Here is a 21,839-nt window from a genome sequence, read left to right as displayed (position 1 = left end):
TGTGTGTGTGTGTGTGGGAGGTCGCAGTAGGTGCGTTTCCTCCTATAAATGTTTGCAGACAGTATTTCTACGTATTGATTTCTATTTATAGAATCTGAGGATAAATTCATGTTTCACATTCTCACGTGTGAGGAAATGTGGACGTTAAAGGTGTAGGTTAGAATGTCGGGATCAAAACTGAAAAAGATTTCAAGAAATGAAGCAAAGGTGCTGAACGTAAGAAAAAGATTTGTGGAAAACATCGATATGGATCAGAGTTTAAAAGATATATGTTTGTTTTGAAGATTGTCAGAATCAAGTCTTACATTCCGAGATAGACGTCCCGCAGTGGCTCATTGCACGGATTCCGTGGAGAGTTTGCATGTTCTTCCTGTTCATGGCTTTTCTGCGTGTACTCCGCCCTTCTCTCTGTGAGTTCAGATAAAGAGGTGTACAGCAAATTACATCTGAATACTGAAGTCTGAAAGGTGTTCAGTTATAGATCAAAGTTTAACTTTAAACTTTATAAGTTTAAATTCCAACAATAAACTAACAATGAACAAAGGAACTCATTGGAGTTTAAATATTAAAAAAAGGTTTTGTTTTCTAAACAAAATGAACATAAACGAAGTGAGAATGCTGAGAGCAAAGTCAAAACTGTGCAAATTAAGTCTCAAGGTTTCAAAATGCCTCTCAAATTTGTGTTTTACTGTTTCTTTGTCATCTTAACATTTTCATTCTTCTTCGCTTGACCAAATATTTTCCCAAAATATGTGTCCTTCCTGTATGTTTTGCTCTTAAACGTGTGTGATGCGTGTGTTTTGTGTGTCTGTGGCTGGCTGCGAGCTGCCAGTCAGCGGCTGTCAGGAACCTCGCCGCTGCCTGCTTTCATTATAAAATATTATAAATCTTCCTAATCGTGACAGAATACCTGCACGTCCTTAATTAAACATGTTTTCATTTAAAGGCGCTCGCAGGGCGCCGGGCTGCTGCTCGGGGTATCCTGCCAACGTGTGTGTGTGTGTGTGTGTGTGTGTGTGTGTGTGTGTGTGTGTGTGTGTGTGTGTGTGTGTGTGTGTGTGTGTGTGTGTGTGTGTGTGTGTGTGTGTGTGTGTGTGTGTGTGTGTGTGTGTGTGTGTGTGTGTGTGTGTGTGTGTGTGTGTGTGTGTGTGTGTGTGTGTGTGTGTGTGTGTGTGTGTGTGTGTGTGGGTGGCTTAATCGTCATGTTTATCTCCCCTCCTGTCGTCTGAGCTCCAGCCGGCTCTTCAGGAAGTCGAACAACACAAATTCATTTCATCAAAACAAAAAAGGCCCAGTAGATTTTTTTAAAACTCTTTATTCAGTTTAACCACTGAGTTTATAATTATGTTTCACTATGTGTTTTCTCTGAAAATGTCCACCACAACATCAAACATGTAAGTGTTAATAAAATGTTATCCCTGAAGGTAAATGAGATGTGAAGAAATATGCTCGATAAATTACAGCATCCAGCAAAACTTATTTTTTTTTTAATTTTTTAAGAATGTCCAGAATATAATTATAGAAAACGAAGCCAAAAATGCTAAATTTCTCAAATATCATTGAAATATCAAGAATACAACTGGTAGCTGGGAAAATAACAATTACATATTTTTCAAATCATAGAAAAGAACATTTTTGTCATGAAATGAAATATAAATTTCAGGCAAACATGAAAAAAAAAAAATCTAATTTTGAGAATAGAAATTTCAACAAATATTGAGAAAAGGAAAAAAAAAAGTCTGAACATTTTAACTTTCAAGGTTAATTTGTTTTTAATGTGTTTTGTGTTAAAATTACAAAAATACTCAGAAATAAACCTAATTAAACATAAAAATCTATCCATTTTGATGATAAAATATTCAGTAAAACAATTAGAAAAAAAAGGACATGACATTTTACAAATAATAATAAAATTTCTAAATACACCAAGTCAAATCAAAATTACATTTCAAGAAAAAAAATTCATTTTAAATAAAATAAAAATTTGGAATAATGTCAACGTGATGGATATAGATATGTTCATTTTAATGTTAAATTAAGATAAATTATACATTAAAATAAAGTGAAATGTCAAGGAAAAAGCTGCAATGTTCAAAGTAAAAATCAGAAAAATCTATCAAATTAAGAACAAAGTCAAAATAAATGTTTCAATTGACGCTCCGAACTCAAAGTGATATTTTTAAAAAGTTAATCTGTATTTTCATTTAAATCTTATTTTGAAGTGTTGTCCTCATTCTTATTTATAGTTTCATAATGCAAAGGTTTTTGGTTATTTTCAAAGAAAAGAGAAAAAGCTTGTTTCTGAAGTTGCGCAGTAGGAAAATGTCAGAGCAGAAGCTCAGAGGGAGGAAGCGGCAGTCCTCTCATTGTTCAATTAAGTCTGTCGGTAATGATCAAGATGAGCTGATGGCCATCTTCCTTTTATAGATGCTCATCTGTGACTGGGGAGGAAGCAGAGAACAGCCGAGCGTCACAAAGTGTCTTCAAAAGGCTTCTTTTTTTTTTTCTGTGTGTGTGTGTGTGCGTGTGTGTGTGTGTGTTGTGACTGTGTGATTAATTACAACAGTCAGGTGATCCCGTTAATGTACGGCTGCACCATCGAGCTCCAATCGATTTCATTGCTATTACTGAGCAGAAATAAATAAGGCTGAAGGCTGTGGTTAGGGTAATTACGCCACAGCACAGTGAATTGTTTGATTTTCCTTATTAATTGTATTTATTTAATCCATTTCATGCTTTTAGTTGTGCACTCGGGGACTCGCAGCGAATGAATAAATCACTCTCGGGCTCATTAGATTCCCCCCTCCGGTCGAGATGTGCCACGATTTTGTCTGGATCAAATTGGAGAGTGTGATAATTTCCCGCTGGTGTGATTCACATGAAAAATATCCACATATCTGTCCACCAGCAACACACACACACACACACACACACACACACACACACACACACACACACACACACACACACACACACACACACACAGGTCCTGCCATAAAAACACATGTACAAGCACACACTTTCACATCCACATGTACAGAAATACACACATCTCAGCATACGCACGTATACACAGGCACACAACACACCCTCGGAAGCACATGCACACATACGTACAAACAAACACACATTGAGGATGGCCTGCAGACACGCTGAGGTTTAGATTCATACACACGCAAACACACACACACACACACACACATACATCCAAAAGCACATAGATGTGCATGAATACGCACATGCAGAAATGCACCCACACACGCACACACACGTAGAAACACACTGAGGTGGAAACACACACACACACACACACACACACACACACACACACACACACACATGCGCGCTCCCCATGTGAACTCCTGACCTTTTCCAGCCGTCTGATAGCCATTGACATTTGCCTCTCGAGCTGAGCTTGCTCACGTGTTGGAGCTGATGGGAATGGATGATGTTGTAGCTGGAGGAGGGAAAAAAGGAGGGGAGGATGGAGAGAAGACGATAGACGAGGGGAGACGAGCTCTCCTGGAAATCCATCTCAACCCCCCCCCCCCACACACACACACACACACACACACACACATACACACACTCTCTCTCCCCTTCGCTGGGTGGAAAAGGTCACGGGGCGACTGGAGCTTACATCCTCGTTACAGGAGAAGCCGCGGCGCGATTCAGCCGTCGCTGGGAGAGTGTTTAGTGGAACATCACAAACGGACACTGAGATTTAAAACGTCTTTCGCCGAACGCGGCCGCGCTGCAAGCGTTTGTCTTTGTCCTTGAAGAAACCGAATGTGAGGAACGGCCTGCACCTGGCCGGCTGATTTCAGCACCTCTGAGGGAAAACAGGACGCCCGGCCGGCTCCTTTACCGAGGGAGCCTTCTGGTGGCAGGAAGAGGCAGGGCAGCAGGACTCATCCTCACATCGTTGGAACCAGAAAGAAAGGAAACAACACCAGACTGCAACAGATGTCATTCACATGGGGTTTTCCTAAGGTTTTCTTGTGATTTCAAGACTTTGTTTATTAGGGAAAGGAACAAAATAGCAACGGTCTACCATGCAGAGAAACTAAAGTATACTTATGATAAATAACACTGGATATCAACCATCTATGCCGTAAACACACGCATCTGTCCCTGAAGTGGGTGCTGCTGACTGTTAGCACCGTGATCATTCATTAAAATGGAATTGCTGAATGAAACTACTTAACTACTGAAACAGTCGCAAAGCTCAAAAAACTTGAAGGAGCCACAAAGATCAACACAAAGAAGCACCAAGTAGTATCTCAAACTAACATGAAGGCCTTAAGATACCACTACACTAGTATCATCTTGATTATACTACAGTAGACCAGCAGAACTCTGACCCAGAAGTAGTCCATCATCGGACCCTGGGTCAGATCCACAGTAGACCTAGGAAACTGTGGATGAATTGCATTTTGAAGACCCCTGCGCTTGTACATTGATGAGAGGGTGGTCCGCAGCTTTTCTCTAAAGCACTTGGTGGGGCTTCAGATTAAAAAAAAAAAAGAAAAGGGTTGGGAACCGCAGATGAAATGAGCCAGGTATTCACACACTGCTGTGTCTGCCTGCAGGTATGAGCTTGTGTCTCTGTTTCCAGAGGATCCGGCAGGATAATAAAGCCATGACAGAACAACTGAATGTAGTCGGAGCAGTGAAAGATGAACTGTGGCTGGGTTGTTTTTTTTACATGAAATGATAGTCAGAATCAATGAAATGATGGTTTAACGGTCTTCCTGAGCTGCCAGACTCCGTCATGTGCATGTTTTTATGGCGCAGACTTAAACTATCATAACGACAGCCATATTTCAGGGCGTTTGCTCGGCAGGCTGCAGCAGGAAGAAGAGTCTGTTAAACCGGGCGCTGTGTCCTCTGCTGTCCTCCACAGTGCTCAGTATCCGAGGGGCCCAGGAGGAGGAGCCTCCGGACCCCCAGCTGATGCGGCTGGACAACATGCTGCTGGCGGAGGGCGTGGCCGGGCCGGAGAAAGGCGGCGGGTCTGCCGCCGCCGCCGCCGCTGCGGCGGCCACCGGGGGCATCGGCGCCGACAACTCAGCGGAGCACTCGGACTACCGGGCCAAGCTGTCACAGATCCGGCAGATTTACCACACGGAGCTGGAGAAGTACGAACAGGTGGGTGAGGAGGAGGAGGAGGAGGAAGAGGAGGAGGCCCGCGGTGCGTTCACGTGCTGATCACAGGAAGCAGGACATACAGCAGGGTGCACTCATCACATCTAGGGAGGACCGAAGGCCTCTGCTCACAAACATCACCAGGGTGCGATTTGTGGCTGAGGCAGAGGGGGAAGTATCCAGACAGCCGCGCTGAGCAGGATCTAGTTCTTCAGATTCATCCTATTCAAACACATATAAAACTGGGTGTAATAGAAATGCAATGAATAGAAACTCAAATTCTCAAATTTACCGTTATGGAGATATCAACGTGCGTCTTATACAAATTACAAAAAAAAAAAAAAAACTGATCAAACTGTGATTGAATTTTGTTTCTTGTGCATTGGTGATGTGCAAGTTCAAAATGACATTTTTAGATATGAAGAAAATGTTGGATTAACAAAAACAGCACTTTACAAATTAAAAAACTTGAGTGGATTGACAGAGCTGACGAGATCTAACTTGGTGACCACGGGGAAGACGTCCGAGGCTCAGAAATCAAGTCGGAATGACCAAAAGCAACAAAGTCAGTGACGCCGCAGGCGGAACGCAACCAATAATGGAATAATGACCATAACTTTAGCCGTTTTAAAATACATTAGATTAACAACCTACCAATTCTGTAATATAATATTCAAGCAGATATAAACATTTTGCCAATAATTGAACAAGTTATTAAATTATCAATGTAGCATTAATCAAATAATGTAATAACTGTAGTCAATAATGTAATAATACATCAATAGACATTCTTTTCTTTCAAACAACTTTTGTTGCAGGTTTTGTACAGTTTGCTTTATAAAAACAAAATAGGTGTTGTAGATCATATTCATTTAGTGAGGATACAGACTCTCCCATTTGTACTGTTTTTTAAAATGTTGGTAATATTACTAGTCACATTAAGATAAAGATCCCTGAATAAAAATCCTTAGGCACAAAGACATGAACATCATCTGCACAAGTCTTTGTATTTATCACAAATCCTTATCACTACGACCTTGTTGCATGTTTACTTCACACTACGTCATGCTTTTGCCCCCCTCAGATAGTAACCGCAAAACTCTTTCACTGTGAAATTCATTTACTATTAATAATGAGTTGCTATTACATTAAGATTGAAACCCATTTTTTCTTGTATTTTATGTTCCCTGTACAGTTCACATGCAGTGGAAACCTCTGTCCACAGGTGCAAGTAACAATTACTTTCTCTATTGATTATTTTCTGGATGAATGGATCAGTTGTTTGGGTTCTAAAATGTCACATCAAACGCACATTTTATTGCTTTCTGTGCTGTTTCTTTCATATATATATATATATATATATATACGCATCAGAATGAAGAAATCTGACAAAATGTGACAAAATCGATACATTCAGAAGGATGTGCGTCACGTAAACCCTCCTCATATACACACAGGTGCATCTCAAGAAATGAGAATATGATGGAAAAGTTCCTTTTTCTGTCACAATACATAAAAGCCACACAGCATCTCCGAGCTCAGATTCTCCCGGTCCAGCCCGTGTCTGTGTTTGGAGAGAATTCAGACGCAGGTCAGTGGTCACATGTTGACGGCCTTGGATTTAAGCCCCGCAGCTTCTCCACGGCTTGAACAAAGATCCGACTGTGATCCCACGAGAGAGCCCACACGTGTCCCTTGAAATCGCTCCGGTCAATCAGCCTCTTGTCAAAGCGCGTGGGCAAACTATTTTTCTGTTTCACCAAAGCATTTATTTTGAAATAAAACAGGTTGCACAACAAATGAAAGCAATGAAACATGTGGCGAGGTCGGTTTGGAGAGCTCGCATGTGACACGTTTACAGTATTGTCAGCGTTAGATTTTATCTCAATATTCTTACAAGAAGTAAAAATCAATCATTTCTTCAGTACCACTGTTTTGACCAGTTTCTTGGGTACTTTAGATATAAAAGGTTACAGATCGTTTTCAGCTTTATATACTGTCTCTTACTTCATTCTAACAATCAAATACCTGATGAGGTCAGTTTGGACCCGGCGCACATTCACAATATTTTCAGTCTTCAGACAGAATCTGAGCTTTCACATTTTTCTTTTAACCCTTTGTGGTGAGTTTTTATGCTTCATCTTGATATCCTTTCTATCGGCGTTCTCACGCTCAAACGTCAAGTCGGTTTAATTTGGAGAAGTTCAGTTTAACTCTTTTCCACTGATTGCACTTTATGTAAAGTATTCCAGGCCTTTTATAAGTCCTAAAATTAACAACTTCCAACTTTTCTGCTTGTATGTTGTCAGCATAGACCTGTCTGACAAAACTTTTCAATGGTGTTCTAAGTTTCTGAGATGCATCTGCATATGGGAAAGTATGGACATGTCGTCCAATGCATGATTGGAAAAAGCTCCGTCCTGCGAGCTGAGACGGGATTAAGCTCCTCTGAGGGACGGATGATATATTCCCCCCCCCCCCCAGAATCTTTAATGAATCCTCTCAGAATAACAGTACGACGCTCTCGAACGGAGCGCTCGCAGGACAACCCGTGACAAGCCGAGCTTTCAGTGCCGCCGCTATCTGGAGCCGTTCTATCAGTCACACACCAGCTCTCTTCCCAAACACCGTAACTTCCTGTCATTCCCCGGGAAGTCAAAGCGCTCCGGGTTTGTCATCTTCTCCCGAGGAAGGCTAGTCATCGCTAACTGTCACAGTCAATATACACCTGAGCATTTTAGTGTCAGCGCGCTATGTACACCTGGCGCGGCGTTATGAGTGAGTAGTGTCTGGAGCAGAACGGCTGCTCGCTGCATCACTTTGACTGACGTAACCTCGGTGTTGACAAGCAGCAGACACCTTGACTCTGAACGCCGTCGCATCCGCTGACTGATTCAGACGGGGAGACGGAGTGAGAAGAGAGAGGGAGGCAGTTTAAACCTCTTGAACGTGAACGGGACTGAAAGCTTGCTGTCATTTTAGATTTCTCTTCACTTGTCACATTTTCTTCTTCCGTTGGAAGAGAAGTCTTTTTAATATTCAGAGCACCGCGAGTCTCGCTGCCTCCACTGTTCGACTCCGCTGCCACATTTGTTTGGCTGGAAACATCACACTGTGTCTGCTGCTGTAATTCAGCCCATTCTTATTACCTCCAACCTTACTGCTGTTACTCTGTTAGCAGTGAAGCTGCAGCCTCTCCACAAGCCAATTTCCTCCTTTTATTTTTGTTCTGTCTGAAGCTGTCCAGCCGCTCTGATAGCTTTTTTTTTTCTTTTTCTTTCTTTTCTTTCTTTCTTTTTTTTTTTTTTTTTTTTATGAATCCCGTCTGTGTGTGCATCCAGGCGTGCAATGAGTTCACCACCCATGTGATGAACCTGCTGAGGGAGCAGTCTCGAACACGACCCATCTCGCCCAAAGAGATTGAGCGCATGGTCAGCATCATCCACCGCAAGTTCAGCTCCATCCAGATGCAGCTGAAACAGAGCACCTGCGAGGCCGTGATGATCCTGCGCTCACGCTTCCTGGACGCCAGGTCTGTGTGTGTGTGTGTGTGTGTGTGTGTGTGTGTGTGTGTGTGTGTGTGTGTGTGTGTGTGTGTGTGTGTGTGTGTGTGTGTGTGGGTGTGGGTGTGGGTGTGGGTGTGGGTGTGGGTGTGGGTGTGGGTGTGGGTGTGGGTGTGGGTGTGGGTGTGTGTGTGTCCAAACAAGAAGAAACCCGCTCAAAAACTCAAAATTCAACACAGCTAACAATCACTTGCTCACATGTTTATTGTACGTATGTTGTGTCCTTTAGCCATCTTAAAGTTTTATTTATTTATGTGGGTTTTATTTCTTAGTAGATTTCACATTTACTGTGTTTGATGCAGTTTAATTTCTTGTGCGGCGAATACAGAATCAGCCAGTCTGCGTAGCATTAAATCATGAATAGGAGAAGAATGCGGTGACGTGAAAATTGCCTGAATTATGCATTTTAAGGAAGGAAATACAAAGACAACATATTCATGGTTGACTGAAAATTTTCACCGGTCAAATTGTGACAGTTCGCAATGGGTTTTTTTTCCATTGGGTATGATTCTTTTGTTTTGTTTTATTATTAATGTTCATTGGAGGGATTTTATGAAGTGTTCTTACCACTTTTCGTACGATGGTTTCCCAGCCAGGTCAGAGAGAACAGTGATGTTGGCATCAGTCTGAAAGAGCTTTAATATTTCTATCTTAGTTCATGTTTCACAGATATCTTCTCATCGCTCATTTATGTTTCAGCAATGTGTTGACAAATGTGTATTTTCTTGACTGATGTTCTCATGGACTTTTCCTTTCTGTTGCTTGTGTGCAGACGAAAGAGGAGGAACTTCAACAAACAGGCGACAGAGATCCTAAACGAGTACTTCTACTCCCACCTCAGCAACCCGTATCCCAGCGAGGAGGCCAAAGAAGAGCTGGCCAAGAAATGTGGCATCACAGTGTCACAGGTAGCATTAAATAAAGAAAATCCATTGTGGAAGAACTAATACACACACTACAATCCACACATCTTGGGGGGAAAAAAAAGATTTAAATATGAGATCTGTTACTGTTTGGCCTCACTCAGTGGTGTGTGGCGGAGTGGAGCTCACAGTTATGTCATAGCAGCTGCTGCCAAAAGGTGCTGTGCTAACCGGTGCAGGAAGCATCGTCCAGGCCTCATTAGGCTCGCCGCTGTCTCCACAGGTATCAAACTGGTTCGGGAACAAGAGAATCCGGTACAAGAAAAACATCGGCAAGTTCCAAGAAGAGGCCAACATGTACGCGGCGAGGACCGCGGTCAGCGCCACCAACGTGTCGGCTCACGGCAGCCAGGCCAACTCCCCGTCCACCCCCAACTCGGCAGGTGAGCTTTCCCATTGTCTCCAAAGCTCACTCACAGCAGCAATCACATCTCAATCTGGAGTTTTAGTTCATTTTAAATTGATCTTCAAGAAACGCTTGAAGCATGCTGGGTAAGAATAGAATTCACTCACGCTTTTCATGCTGGAGGTCTGGAGGTGCAGAAAACCAAGCAGAGATCAGATTCACTGCTCTGTCCAGTTAATCTTCAGCAAACACAGTTTTTCTTTTCTGCACATAGATATAGAATAAAAAACAGTGGGGGATTCCTGAATTTTTGTGTTACTCACTTTTTTTTAACTGTAGTATATTTACCACACCATCATCTGCCTACGTGGAGAAACATTTGTTACATACGGATACTGAGTGGGCCTATACCATGAGGAAGGACCGTTTGAAAGAGCTCAAATGTTTACATCGTACTGTGTGTGTGTGTGTGTGTGTGTGTGTGTGTGTGTGTGTGTGTGTGTGTGTGTGTGTGTGTGTGTGTGTGTGTGTGTGTGTGTGTGTGTGTGAGTGAGTGAGTGAGTGAGTGAGTGAGTGAGTGAGTGAGTGAGTGAGTGAGTGAGTGAGTGAGTGAGTGAGTGAGTGAGTGAGTGAGTGAGTGAGTGAGTGAGTGAGTGAGTGAGTGAGTGAGTGAGTGAGTGAGTGAGTGAGTGTGTGTGTGTGTGTGTGTGTGTGTGTGTGTGTGTGTGTGTGTGTGTGAGCATGTGTGTGGTTGTATTACAAAGAAGAACAGCACCAACTAGTGTTTTAACATGCAAACATCATCATTTCTTGCATTTCAGTGTCAACAGTGATCGTTTTCAAACAGTCGCCAACACAAAAACTTAAAAAATTATGCTTTTTCCAGAAGATGGTTGTCGTGAAAAAAGAGGCTTACTGAAGAATAAAAACACCCAAATCCTAAAGCCAGACTCCAGGTTTGGCTTCTGGAATCCTAGTGTAGGTCGCATTAAGAGTTTGAAGTCTGGTTTTAAGATTCAAAGTGTTATTTAAAGAGTCTGTCTGGTTTTAAAGAGACAGTGTATGATTTAAAATCTAGTTTAGAGGCTTTGGGTCTTTAAAAAAAATCTAAATTAAGGAGTAAATAGTCCAGGTATGGTTTAATAAGTCTGGTGTATAGGGAGTCCAATTCATCTTAAAAGGCTTGATTTAAGTCTGATCTGCTTTGGAGAGTCGAGGTGTTGTTCAAAGAATCTGTGTGTGTTTAATAAAACTTCATTTATTGAGTCCAGGTCTAATATTCTCTGTTTAATTACTTTCGGTCTCAAGTCTACTTCTGATTTGTTTTGTTCAAATATTCTTGAAGGTCAACGTCTTTCTTAGAGAGTCTGGATTTAAGATACCAGGTGTCATTTAAAGAGTTTGGGTTTGGTGGTTTCTAACTTCTGCAAAGACTTTTTTTTTTTTTTTTTGAATTACAAAAATTGCTAAAAAAATAAATAAAAAAAATCGATATTTGTCCATTGGAGGTGCAGAATATCCACACTATGCATGAAGATAAAGATGTTTATACGGTGGTCTTTAATGGGTTAAAAGAAGCTCCAAAGATGGAAACCCTGAGAAAATACTCTATGTTGTCTTGTTTGTGAACGGGAGCAGACAGACGCACCAGATGAAGCTGGTAGTTTCGCTCTCGCACCTGAACCCCGACTCAAGAACCGAGTCTCTGCTGCTGTTTGGTTCCCGCTAAACACAAAGCTCTTCTTCTCTAACCCGCGCTCACGCTCTCTTTCTCTCTCTCTCTCTCTCTCTGTCTCTCTCTCTCTCTTCTTCCTCCATGTTTTCTCTCTCTCTCTCTTTGTTATTGACCTCTTGGTCTTGTGGACGTTAATTTTTCCTGCCTCTTGTCCGGTTGACCTCGTGGATGCCATTAAGCTGCTCGGAGGGCAAGCGCAGTCCTTTGTCATATAGAGACTTTGCCACAGTATTGGATTAGGACCGGGTGTTGAAATCAAGTTACGCCGTTGGTCCCTTTACATCTGGGGAGCTGGGGTCCATTAAAGGACGAAGACTATTCTTTGGGTCTTCCTGCGGATCAATTATTACTTCCTTAATGAAACACTAGCAGCACGGACATTTAACAGTAATACGATCCATTAGGACTCGCTTTAACTGGAACTAAAGCAGTTTTACGATGAGAGTCTGTCCGATCGTTCTCGTTGGCTGATTTTTCCTTTTGAGTTATACTTCAGTGATGTTTTATTGTCCACCTCCGGCATCTCCTGTTGAAGGAGCCTGAAAGCGCTCAGACTAACCCACCTAATGCACTTTTGCTTACGCATGGTCATTTAACTCCTTTTTCTGTCCGTCTGCTGACCTTTGTCCTGCTCTCTCTCCTTCTTCTCTGTTCTTCTCAGGTTCTGCTGGCTCTTTTAACATGTCAAACTCCGGAGACTTGTTCATGAGTGTGCAGTCCCTCAATGGGGACTCGTACCAAGGGGGGCAGGTTGGGGCCAACATACAATCCCAGGTAGGCGCCTTTCCAAGCCCAGTGTCCTTACCTGACCCCGAGAAAGCTGACGGCTTCTGCTGATTCGTGGTGTTCTGGGAGCTCAGACTCACTGTTGCCCATACGAATGTGTGACGATGCAAAGCTCGGAAACATGGACTATATGTCTTTATCTGATCACAGTCTACATGTGTGGGGAAAATGTTATGAGGATAAAAACATCTGATCGTCTCAAACCATCCTCGGAAGCTTTCAAACCTCCAACGAGAACAATTCAGTTTGTTTCCGTCATCCTCACACCTAACAGCAACAGCATACACACTTTTACACACAATGGACAACGTCCTTATTTCTAAATCCTTTTATTGAGCTTTTGAACATATTCAGATACTCAAGCTTATAAAGTTACAAAATACACCAACACAGGATTAAAAAAAGAAAAAGAAAAGAAAATAGATATAGAATATTGTGATATGTAAATATAATATATACTGTATATATATATCTATATATAGATATATATAGATATATATAGATATATATTATACAGTGTATTAAAATTTGTATTTAATTTATCAAAGAACTTACAAAATACATGAACACAGAGAAATAATAATAAAATATAAATATAATATATTACTTAATAGTTAATGTTAAAACTGTCCAATAGGGGAATGGCTTCCAGACTTTAATAAAATATCTGTACAGACATTTTTCAAGCTTTGCCTGTCATAACACTTTGCAGCCATTTACAGTGGAAAATGTTTTTTTTTTCATACATCGTGTGGGTAAAGACAGAAACCCTGTGCAGACACTGTAGAAATCACTCAGAATAATGCAATCCTGTATCTGACTGTATTTTCTGGACTACAAATAGTCGAGACTGTTTCACATATTGTACATTCAGAACAAAACAAATGGTACAGAGTGGCTTCATCCGAGGTGAGTTTCATCCTACATTGGGAACAGCTTCAGCTTTGCTGCACTTCCTCAAACTGTAATAACTGATATATATATATATTTTGTTTTATCACAAAGAAATAGGTTTTATTAGCACTACACAATAGGTTGCAAATTCTCAAAAAGGATGTTGCAAATAAGTAATTGAACAAAGAAATGATGTTTCCATGCACTGTAAATTACCACATTTTAATTATGAAGGAAATTACTTCAGAAATCGAGCAGTTCTTTGTACAGAACAAAGGTCAAGAGTATGAAAATCAAGGAAAAACTACAGTTATTTGTAAGAACAAACTTCAAAGCACAAAATCTTAACATCCTCCACTGAAGTGATGATCTCTGCAGCCCTAAACGTTGATGAAAACAAGGTTCTTTAATCTGCTGCTTGTCGCCGTTTTCTCTCCAACTGAAGGTGTGCTACTTCCTGTGAGTCATGTGACCTCAGGGTGTGTCAGAGGGGGAGGGGCTCATTGCCACAATCTGTGCTTTAGCGTCTCAGTAACAACAAGAGACATTGATTAGGACACATGAGTCTTATTCCTTGTTAAGACGTAATTTGATCACGTGGAGACACGGCAGTGATTCGGTTCGATCGTGTGTTCCAGATGAATTCATCTTGTGTATGTAAGTTTACTACATGAGATGAGGTCAAACTTAAGTACCGTATTCCACATCATGACCTCAAAGTGCAGGAAAGCGGTCAGCAGGGGAAAAGAAAAAAGAAAAAATCTCTTGAACTCTGGTGATGTGAGCTGCGGTGACCACGCAGTCACTTGACCTCCACACTGAGGAGGAGGTCGCACTCTGCCCGAAGCTCTCCCACTAATGTGGAAACCATTGTCAGAGACGTGGCTGAGCAGACGACTGCGGACAGTTTTGGAAACGGTGCAACACTCGTCAGCGCTCCTGACAAGAGTTCACACAGCCGCCGGTGCACTGCGGCTCGCTGACCTTGCCTCAGTGGACAGTCGTGACCAGCGCAGTGCTCCGGCTCGCACCGGAGATGAAGGAATCGCCACCGCCGGTGGTTTCTCCCCTGTGCTTTTCGCTGCTTTTGGCATCATTTCTTCATCCGTCCGTGTCTCCTTTTCCATTCAGATCAGCTCTGCGCACGCTTTAGGTGCTTCATGAATATGTAGAAGCTAAAAAGAGGTAAAGAGGTCTTCGGGGTTTGTCCTTAATTAATGAAACCCGTCGTACTTTAAATGGGTAATTTCCTCCGATCACGTCAGAACGGCTCTAACAGCAGATTCAGACGTGGAGAAAAAAACAAAACAAAGGAAAGTTCAACTTTGCCAGAATGAGCACCAAAGGCTTGAAATAATAAGTCTGATCCTCCATAATCTCCATTGGTCAACAAATATGTTTGCAGAAAACTTGTTCTTGGATGGAAAAACAAGGGATTCGATTAGATTATGTGTTCTAGATGCATTCATCTGGTCTATTTATGGTTGTGTTTGAAGGTAGAGGGGAGTTTAGAGGGCAGTCGATTGTGCTTTTAAAATGTAAAAGAACTGTATTCATTGGGCCCTTGCATCTCCTGGAGGTCACATTTATTCTTTCACACTCATTTCCAGATCCAAATTTACTGAATTCCTTATGAACTCAATTCAGATCTTTTCAAATCTTTTAACTCCACACTGACAGACATGCAGCTGTTCTCTACTGAAGCTCTTTCACTTCACATTCATGCCATTGTTTTTAGGAGCTGGAGCATCTTTATGGAGACTCCTTTGACATTAAATACAATTCTCAGAGGCCACTTTTGAGAGGAGCCACAAAAAAAAAGGTCTTTGGTCTTCAGCAGCTTGAAGCTGCTTGACTTCAATAATAATCCATCCATTCCATTTGTAATCCAGCAACCAGGTGACATCCTGAACAGGTTGTCTGTCGGGCAGTCGCATCAAATGCTTGTTTTTGGACTGTGGGGGGAAGCGGACACAGGGAGAACATGTAAACTGCACAACCTGGACTCAAATTGTGAATATGTTGCTGTGAGTGCTAACCACTACACAACCCTGTGACCCACAGTTAGATGAAGTTGATTTAAAAGTTTCATGTTCAACTATGTGATTATGTCAGCAATTACCGTATATTAAAGACCGTAAGGTGCCGCTTTTTTTTTTTGTTATTTAGTTGCTCATTAGACTTATTTATCAGAATATACATGCATGTCATCTATGGCCACTAGAGGTCACTATATGACCACAGAAAGCTGCTACAGTAACACAGAACAACCACCATTACTACTATATTTGACAAAAAAAGAAAAGAAATATGTTCACAGCAGCATTTAAAGCAAAACTGGAAAAACAGAAAGAGAGCCGTAGAAAGAGTTCAGCTGAGGAACAAATTCACAAACGCTTCTGGAACAGCGGACCACAATTATCAATAAATGCGTCTTCTATTTGTTATTTTCTTTGTGATAACACATTTTTTGACAGACGTGACTTACAGTCCAGAACATGTGGTATTTCCTTGTTTTCACATCCCTCTGATTACATTTACTGTCCGTTTTTGAGGCGTCATTACCAGCAAACACAGAAACATTCATAAATATTCATTTGTGTAATTTTGTGTGTTTTTGTCCTTTTGTTATCGAGCGCGGATTAGCAGCCAAATCAATGTGATGCTCTGTTTATAACCTTTTCCTGTGTATTGTAGCCTTTTACTATCTGACTGACCTTTGCTGCTGTATTGCTGTCTTTGTTATCCGGAGCTTTTGTCTGACCGGGTCCTTTTGTGTGTGCGTGTGTGTGCGTGTGTGTGTGTGTGTGCGTGTGTGTGTGTGCGTGTGTGTGTGTGTGTGTGTGTCCCTGCTGTTCCAGGTGGATACCCTTCGCCATGTTATCAGCCAGACCGGCGGATACAGTGACAGCCTCGCAGCCAGCCAGATGTACAGTCCACAGGGCATCAACGTAAGACCTGTAAACACCCTCCTTCTGTCCTTCCTCGAACGCTTATGATTTCTGCAGGATGTGTGTGTGTGTGTGTGTGTGTGTGTGTGTGTGTGTGTGTGTGTGTGTGTGTGTGTGTGTGTGTGTGTGTGTGTGTGTGTGTGTGTGTGTGTGTGTGTGTGTGTGTGTGTGTGTGCTATTGTTGCATATCTGCTGGTCCTGCCACTTAGCGGAGTCTTTTGGACCGGGGCCGGGCTGTTGTCCAGCACAGTTGCCCCCTCTGCTCCAGCCGTGCCCCGGGTGGCAGGCAGTGAGGCAGCTACCGGGGCGGAGTGGCTGGACATCCTCCCAGCCTGTCGCATGGCATTAGCGTTAGCAGGGCACCTGCAGTCGACATAAACAAGGACACAGGTGTCCTCCTCCATCGCGCTCTCTCATTTGGCACCGCGGGAGGAGTCAGACTCACCACCTCCTGCACAAAAAGAAAAACAAGAAGAGTTCCCAGTTGTTAATGCTTAAAATAACTCTTTGAGGAGGCTGTCAGAGGCCGGGCCAGGCGGCCGGGTCTCTCCTTGCTGTGCAGGGCGGGCGACACTGGAGGCAGTGCGCGTTAGCATGTAGATCCACAGCGACAGGCTGCGCGGGGCTGAGCAGAATCAATACGACAGTCACAGCGACAGAAAGAGCGAGGCTCTGGGCTAACAGTCCAAGCACATTGGTCCGATCATTCATCCACAGGAACAGCGGCAATGACAGCCGAGCCTGCAACACCCCTCGTGCTAAAATAAGACCGCGGACGGCGTGCTGCGAGCGGCGTGCCGTGAGCAGTGAGCAACAGGCTCAGCTGGAAGGAGTATCTCCAATACGCCGTGCTGTGATTCACGCTCTACAGAAAGATCTTTTTATAGGAAAAGTGTAAAATTAACCTGCAAAACTGAGTAAAGTCTTTCAGTTGCCGATCTCATTGTCCAGTTCAACACAAGTTTCATGCATAACATGGTCGCTCGAGCTCTTTCACAGATGACTAACGATGATGAACAAGGTGTTAAACTGATTAATAAGCTCATTCAATGTGACTAAAACACAGGAGTGGGAACTACTTCAGAAATTATACCGAAAGAAAAAGACAAAGCAGAGAAAAGTAATGACACGTGAAGTTTCCACATCGAGGAAAAAGGCTCAAACAGAAGCCGAACAAGAAGTGAAAAAGGGGGAAATTCTACAATTGATTAAATGATGGATAAGTTATGAAATCATAAAAGATCAATGACATGAAAACATGTAGTTACAATATAAAGATGCAGATTTTATTGAAGGCAGAAAAGATAAGTGATCCAGAAATCTGAATTTTGCATAGATTACCATTAAATATTAATTTTGAAGAAATGCTGAGAGAGAGAGAGAGAGAGAGAGAAAGAGAGAGAGAGAGAGAGAGAGAGAGAGAGAGAGATGGGAAGAATGAATGGACGCTTGTAATACAAGAGAGAAAGTGAAGTTTTGAATTCAAATAAAAAGATTAGAATTGGAGTAAAAAAGGAAAAATTATAATTAACTAACAAACTAACTTAGAAAAGTTATTTTCTAACAAGCTTATCAGCTCTTTTCTTCACTAGCTTGTTAACTAATATAACCAATAAACTTAATTACTGACTAACCTTTGAAGTTAGAAACTAAATGAATGAATGGGAAATGCAGTAACTTTCTCCAGTACATTTCCACAAACTAAATAACTTACTGACTAACTAACTTAGTAACAGATGAGCTTAGGAATTGACCAATTAAATAACTTACTTGCTAACTTGCTAACTAAAAAACTTATTAGCTAACTGATTTATATGGTTTTTAAGCTATTAAATATAGTTAGTTAGTTAGTTAGTTAAGGCCCTATTTACACAACGTTTTCAAGTGAAGATGGAACGAGGCTAAAAGCAACACTGCTGCTGCAGCCAAAGTCAGAACATTCCTGACTTGTTAATGCTGACCTGGTGAGATTATATCATATTAATTCATCAGAGAATATGAACTGACAGCACTGTGATCACTCAACTTCACATTATTACAGCAGAAACGTGGCAGGCAAAACGTCCTCGCTGCTCTTCTTCTTTTAGTTTAGATTTTCCTTCAAGTTGTTGTGAGGCCAAGTTTCCCCTGTAGTGTGTTTTGTGTAGGAATATTAATTCATCACCGCGGCGGCATGAGTAGTTCAGCATCCTTCAAAGCCTCCGTGACCAGGATTTAGTTTATCATGTCAAAAGATCGCTCCAAATTACTTTCTCATCTCATCTCCGCTGCCCTCAGCGCTGAACCTGTGTAGTATTTGATGTATTGATAAAGTTGAATTGAATTGAAACAGTGCACCAATCATTATCATTTAAGAATGGACAGGCCGTTTTCCACGAGATCTGATTGGTCAGGAGGCGGAGCTTTAGACTCACTGTGATCTTATCCATAACGTAACCAGCAGGTCAGACGTTCAGAGTCAGTTGCCGTGGTGACTTATCCCGGTGAGAAGTGAACGAGCGTCGTAGCACAGGCCTCGGAGTGACTCCCGATACGCCAATCATTTCTGAAAAGAAAACTTGATAACGTTCCGCTTTCACTTGAAACGTTGTCGTATAAACGGGGCCTAAATGACTTGTCAGGTCCGCTAAAAACAAACGATCCTTATGTCTTTTTTGTGTTTCAACATTGTTGTTGTTGTTTTTATCTTTGGTATTTTCTATGTTTTCATTTGAATAGAAGGAACTTTTAAAGCTCATTGAGAAATTGCAAGATGAGCTTGAACCACTTTCGGTTTTTAATACAGGCGAGATGTAAATATGCATCGTTTCAGTAAATGTTCAAACAAACTGTCACATTCAGACTACGCCTTCGCAAATAACACCATTAGTTTAAACGCTTCGATTTCTTTCCGTCAGGATTTGCTCTCAAAAGTGAAAGTGTAAAAAGCGTGCTAGGAAAAGGCATCCCCCTGAACCCCGGGCTATTTCCTGGGGCTGCAGAAGGCTCTCCAGCGCCCCCAAGAGGACGAGCCTCCACACTTTGAAGACTACTTCTGAAAAAGACCAAAGAAAAAACTGAATTATTACTTCAAAGGTCATCGCGCCGCAGTTTAGACAAAAAGAACGCACTTTTACTCCAGGTTGAAGGTGAGAGTTTCTCTGCAGCTCTTTAACAACAAAAACACAAATTACAGCGACGCTTGTGAATGAAGTGGCTTGTATATTTAGCCCAGCACACTTTTTTTTTCTTTTTTTTCCCTCCTCCAAGATTTACTGACTGAACTCTCGCGGTTCACCTCTCCGTCTTTATCCTCCAACAGCAATTACTCCCCTCAAATTGCTGGTGGGTGTCGCCTCGCTCAGACTGAAAATGTTTTTCTCTCCCCCTTTTTTTTTCATCCTCCTCTCGCCTCTGAATAAGATGACAGACGGTCTTTACGCAAAATAACAGGGTTTGGAAATAAGAGGCTGCCACAGCACACTCCCAGCTCTCACTAATAGCGTGGAAATTGCAATTAATGTCCTTTAATGGTCTTTAGTCGACCTTTTATTACCATTTGAGAAAGCTCCCATTTTAAAGAGCTATTTTTTTTTTTTTTTTTATTGTGATAATTTATTCTTTTATCTGGGTGTATTGTGAGATATATGAAGGCTCAGTGTGTTTTATGTCTCCTCGCTGATGTTTATCTCACATGGTGTAGTGGGGAGAATATTTTTTCTAATGAACCGCCTGTAGAAAGACGGCGTTTGACAGTTTTTAATGTCTCCACTGACAGTTATTGTTGGACGAATGTCACTGTGGTGGTAGATGACTTTGACATCTCAGTTTTAAGGTGATATTGAGTTTTTCTTACTTTTTCACCCTTATTCTTCAGAAATTACCCTTCCTTTTTTTTTTTTTTTTTACAGTACTATTGTTTTTTATATGATGTACTTTAATCTTTTTTTTTAACTCATAATCATTGAAAGATATGGCTGGTAAATTTATGTTTTATATTCCTTTACTTGGAGTGAAAACACACTAAAATTTTGATTAAACTTTCTTTCTTCCTGTATCAAAATGCAAGCAAAAGTCAAACAATTATGAAAAGCACGTGGAGAAAATGCATGTGCACACAAATACTTATACACAGGAAACACACAGAAGTATACTTATGTACATACACAGACACACATACAAGCACAGGGAGACTCACACACCTGAATATGTCTGTATATATATATAAAGTATATAATGTGACACATTCATGAGGCTGGATTGTATAAAGTGAACTAAATGAAAGATAAGATAAATATGTTCAGGTGTTAAAGAGGGAGGAAATCTAAAGCAGGCCGTGTGAGAAATATTGGGTGTGGTAATACTTGAACAAAGGTACAAATGTATTTGGGATCCAGACTACCTGTCCACTCCATAAGATCTGCCCCTGAATACACAAGGCCCATTTTTGTTACCCAAAACTGTGGAAATTTAGCAGATCATAGAGATACAAGTGTTTGAGCTGCGTGAACTCTGGTAGCTTCATGATATGGCGATGATGTTTGCTATGAGGATTGAAATGTGGCGTTTGGAAGAAAAATACAAAGAAATATCAGTTTTTGCCGACTGTTGCCCTCTAAACCAACCACTTCCCTCTGGTTCCTCCGCAGACGAACGGCGGCTGGCAGGATGCTCCGACTCCTTCGTCAGTGACATCGCCCACAGAAGGACCCGGGAGCGTCCATTCAGACACTTCCAACTGAATATATCCATCTCCACACCTCGTCCTCACTGAAAAACAAAAACAAGAAGACAAAAAAACAACAAAAGAGAAAAAAAAAAAAAATCCAAAAACATGGACTGCCGTTGCTATTCACAGTATTAAAACAGAAGGAGTCCAGTGCCCAACAGTTTGTAGCGGCGCTGCCAGAAGCCTGACAGATTATTTCCTCGGCTTAATATCGTTGGACTTTTGGGATACCAACAAAAAGTTTCACAGTAAAACTCAAAAACAATCATGGGAGACATTTGTACAGATTTCACATTGTAATCAGAGGGCTGGGGGTTACTTATTCACTCGTAATGTTTCCACTCATTAAGTGATAAAGTAATAAATTCATCGGTTTTACCTGAAAAATGCTTCATTCTACCTCTCAGCCACTAAAAAAACAGTAGAGAAAATGTCAGTGACCATTATTTGTTTTGTAAAAATGAAACTTTTTGTCTTTGCGAGCAGGAGGCACATCTTCTTACTTACATTTTGTTGTCTCTCACCTATTCTATGGTACGCCATTTAGACTTAAATATTGCTCAGTTGTTTACAAATGTGTGCTTGATAAAAGTATGTTCATCTTCTTCTCCCCTCCTCCTCCTCCTCCCTCTCTGTCTCCGACGAGTCGAAACCGAGCTCTGAGTGGAGATTTTTACCTCTGAGGTAACCCTGTTAAGTATGTTATCTGTAAAACAATAAAGAAATACTTGTCATCAAAGCACAGAAGCTTCACCTCTTTCATTAAATTATGTTTTATATATATA

General features: G+C 41.5%; 1 protein-coding gene across 4 annotated transcripts in view; it reads left to right on the top strand.

Moving 5' to 3' along the window:
* LOC308122218 (pre-B-cell leukemia transcription factor 1) overlaps positions 1-21,204 on the top strand; it is a 74,125-nt gene extending 52,921 nt beyond the window's left edge. Inside the window, exons 3-10 of one of the 4 annotated variants that reach the window (XM_080483914.1) lie at positions 4,907-5,151; positions 6,344-6,373; positions 8,490-8,680; positions 9,484-9,619; positions 9,858-10,017; positions 12,377-12,489; positions 16,257-16,346; positions 20,975-21,204. In XM_080483914.1, coding sequence (XP_080340040.1) covers positions 4,907-5,151; positions 6,344-6,373; positions 8,490-8,680; positions 9,484-9,619; positions 9,858-10,017; positions 12,377-12,489; positions 16,257-16,346; positions 20,975-21,067 — 1,058 coding nt within the window. In that variant the 3' untranslated portion in view covers positions 21,068-21,204. The remainder of the gene's footprint in view (positions 1-4,906; positions 5,152-6,343; positions 6,374-8,489; positions 8,681-9,483; positions 9,620-9,857; positions 10,018-12,376; positions 12,490-16,256; positions 16,347-20,974) is intronic. The other 3 variants (XM_080483915.1, XM_080483916.1, XM_080483917.1) reach the window with 3 other exon arrangements.
* Positions 21,205-21,839: the final 635 nt, after the last annotated feature.

The sequence above is a fragment of the Lipophrys pholis genome (assembly GCF_963383615.2).
Source record: "Lipophrys pholis genome assembly, chromosome: 1".
Classification (NCBI taxonomy): Eukaryota; Metazoa; Chordata; class Actinopteri; order Blenniiformes; family Blenniidae; genus Lipophrys; species Lipophrys pholis.
This window is presented reverse-complemented; position numbering and strand designations above follow the sequence as displayed.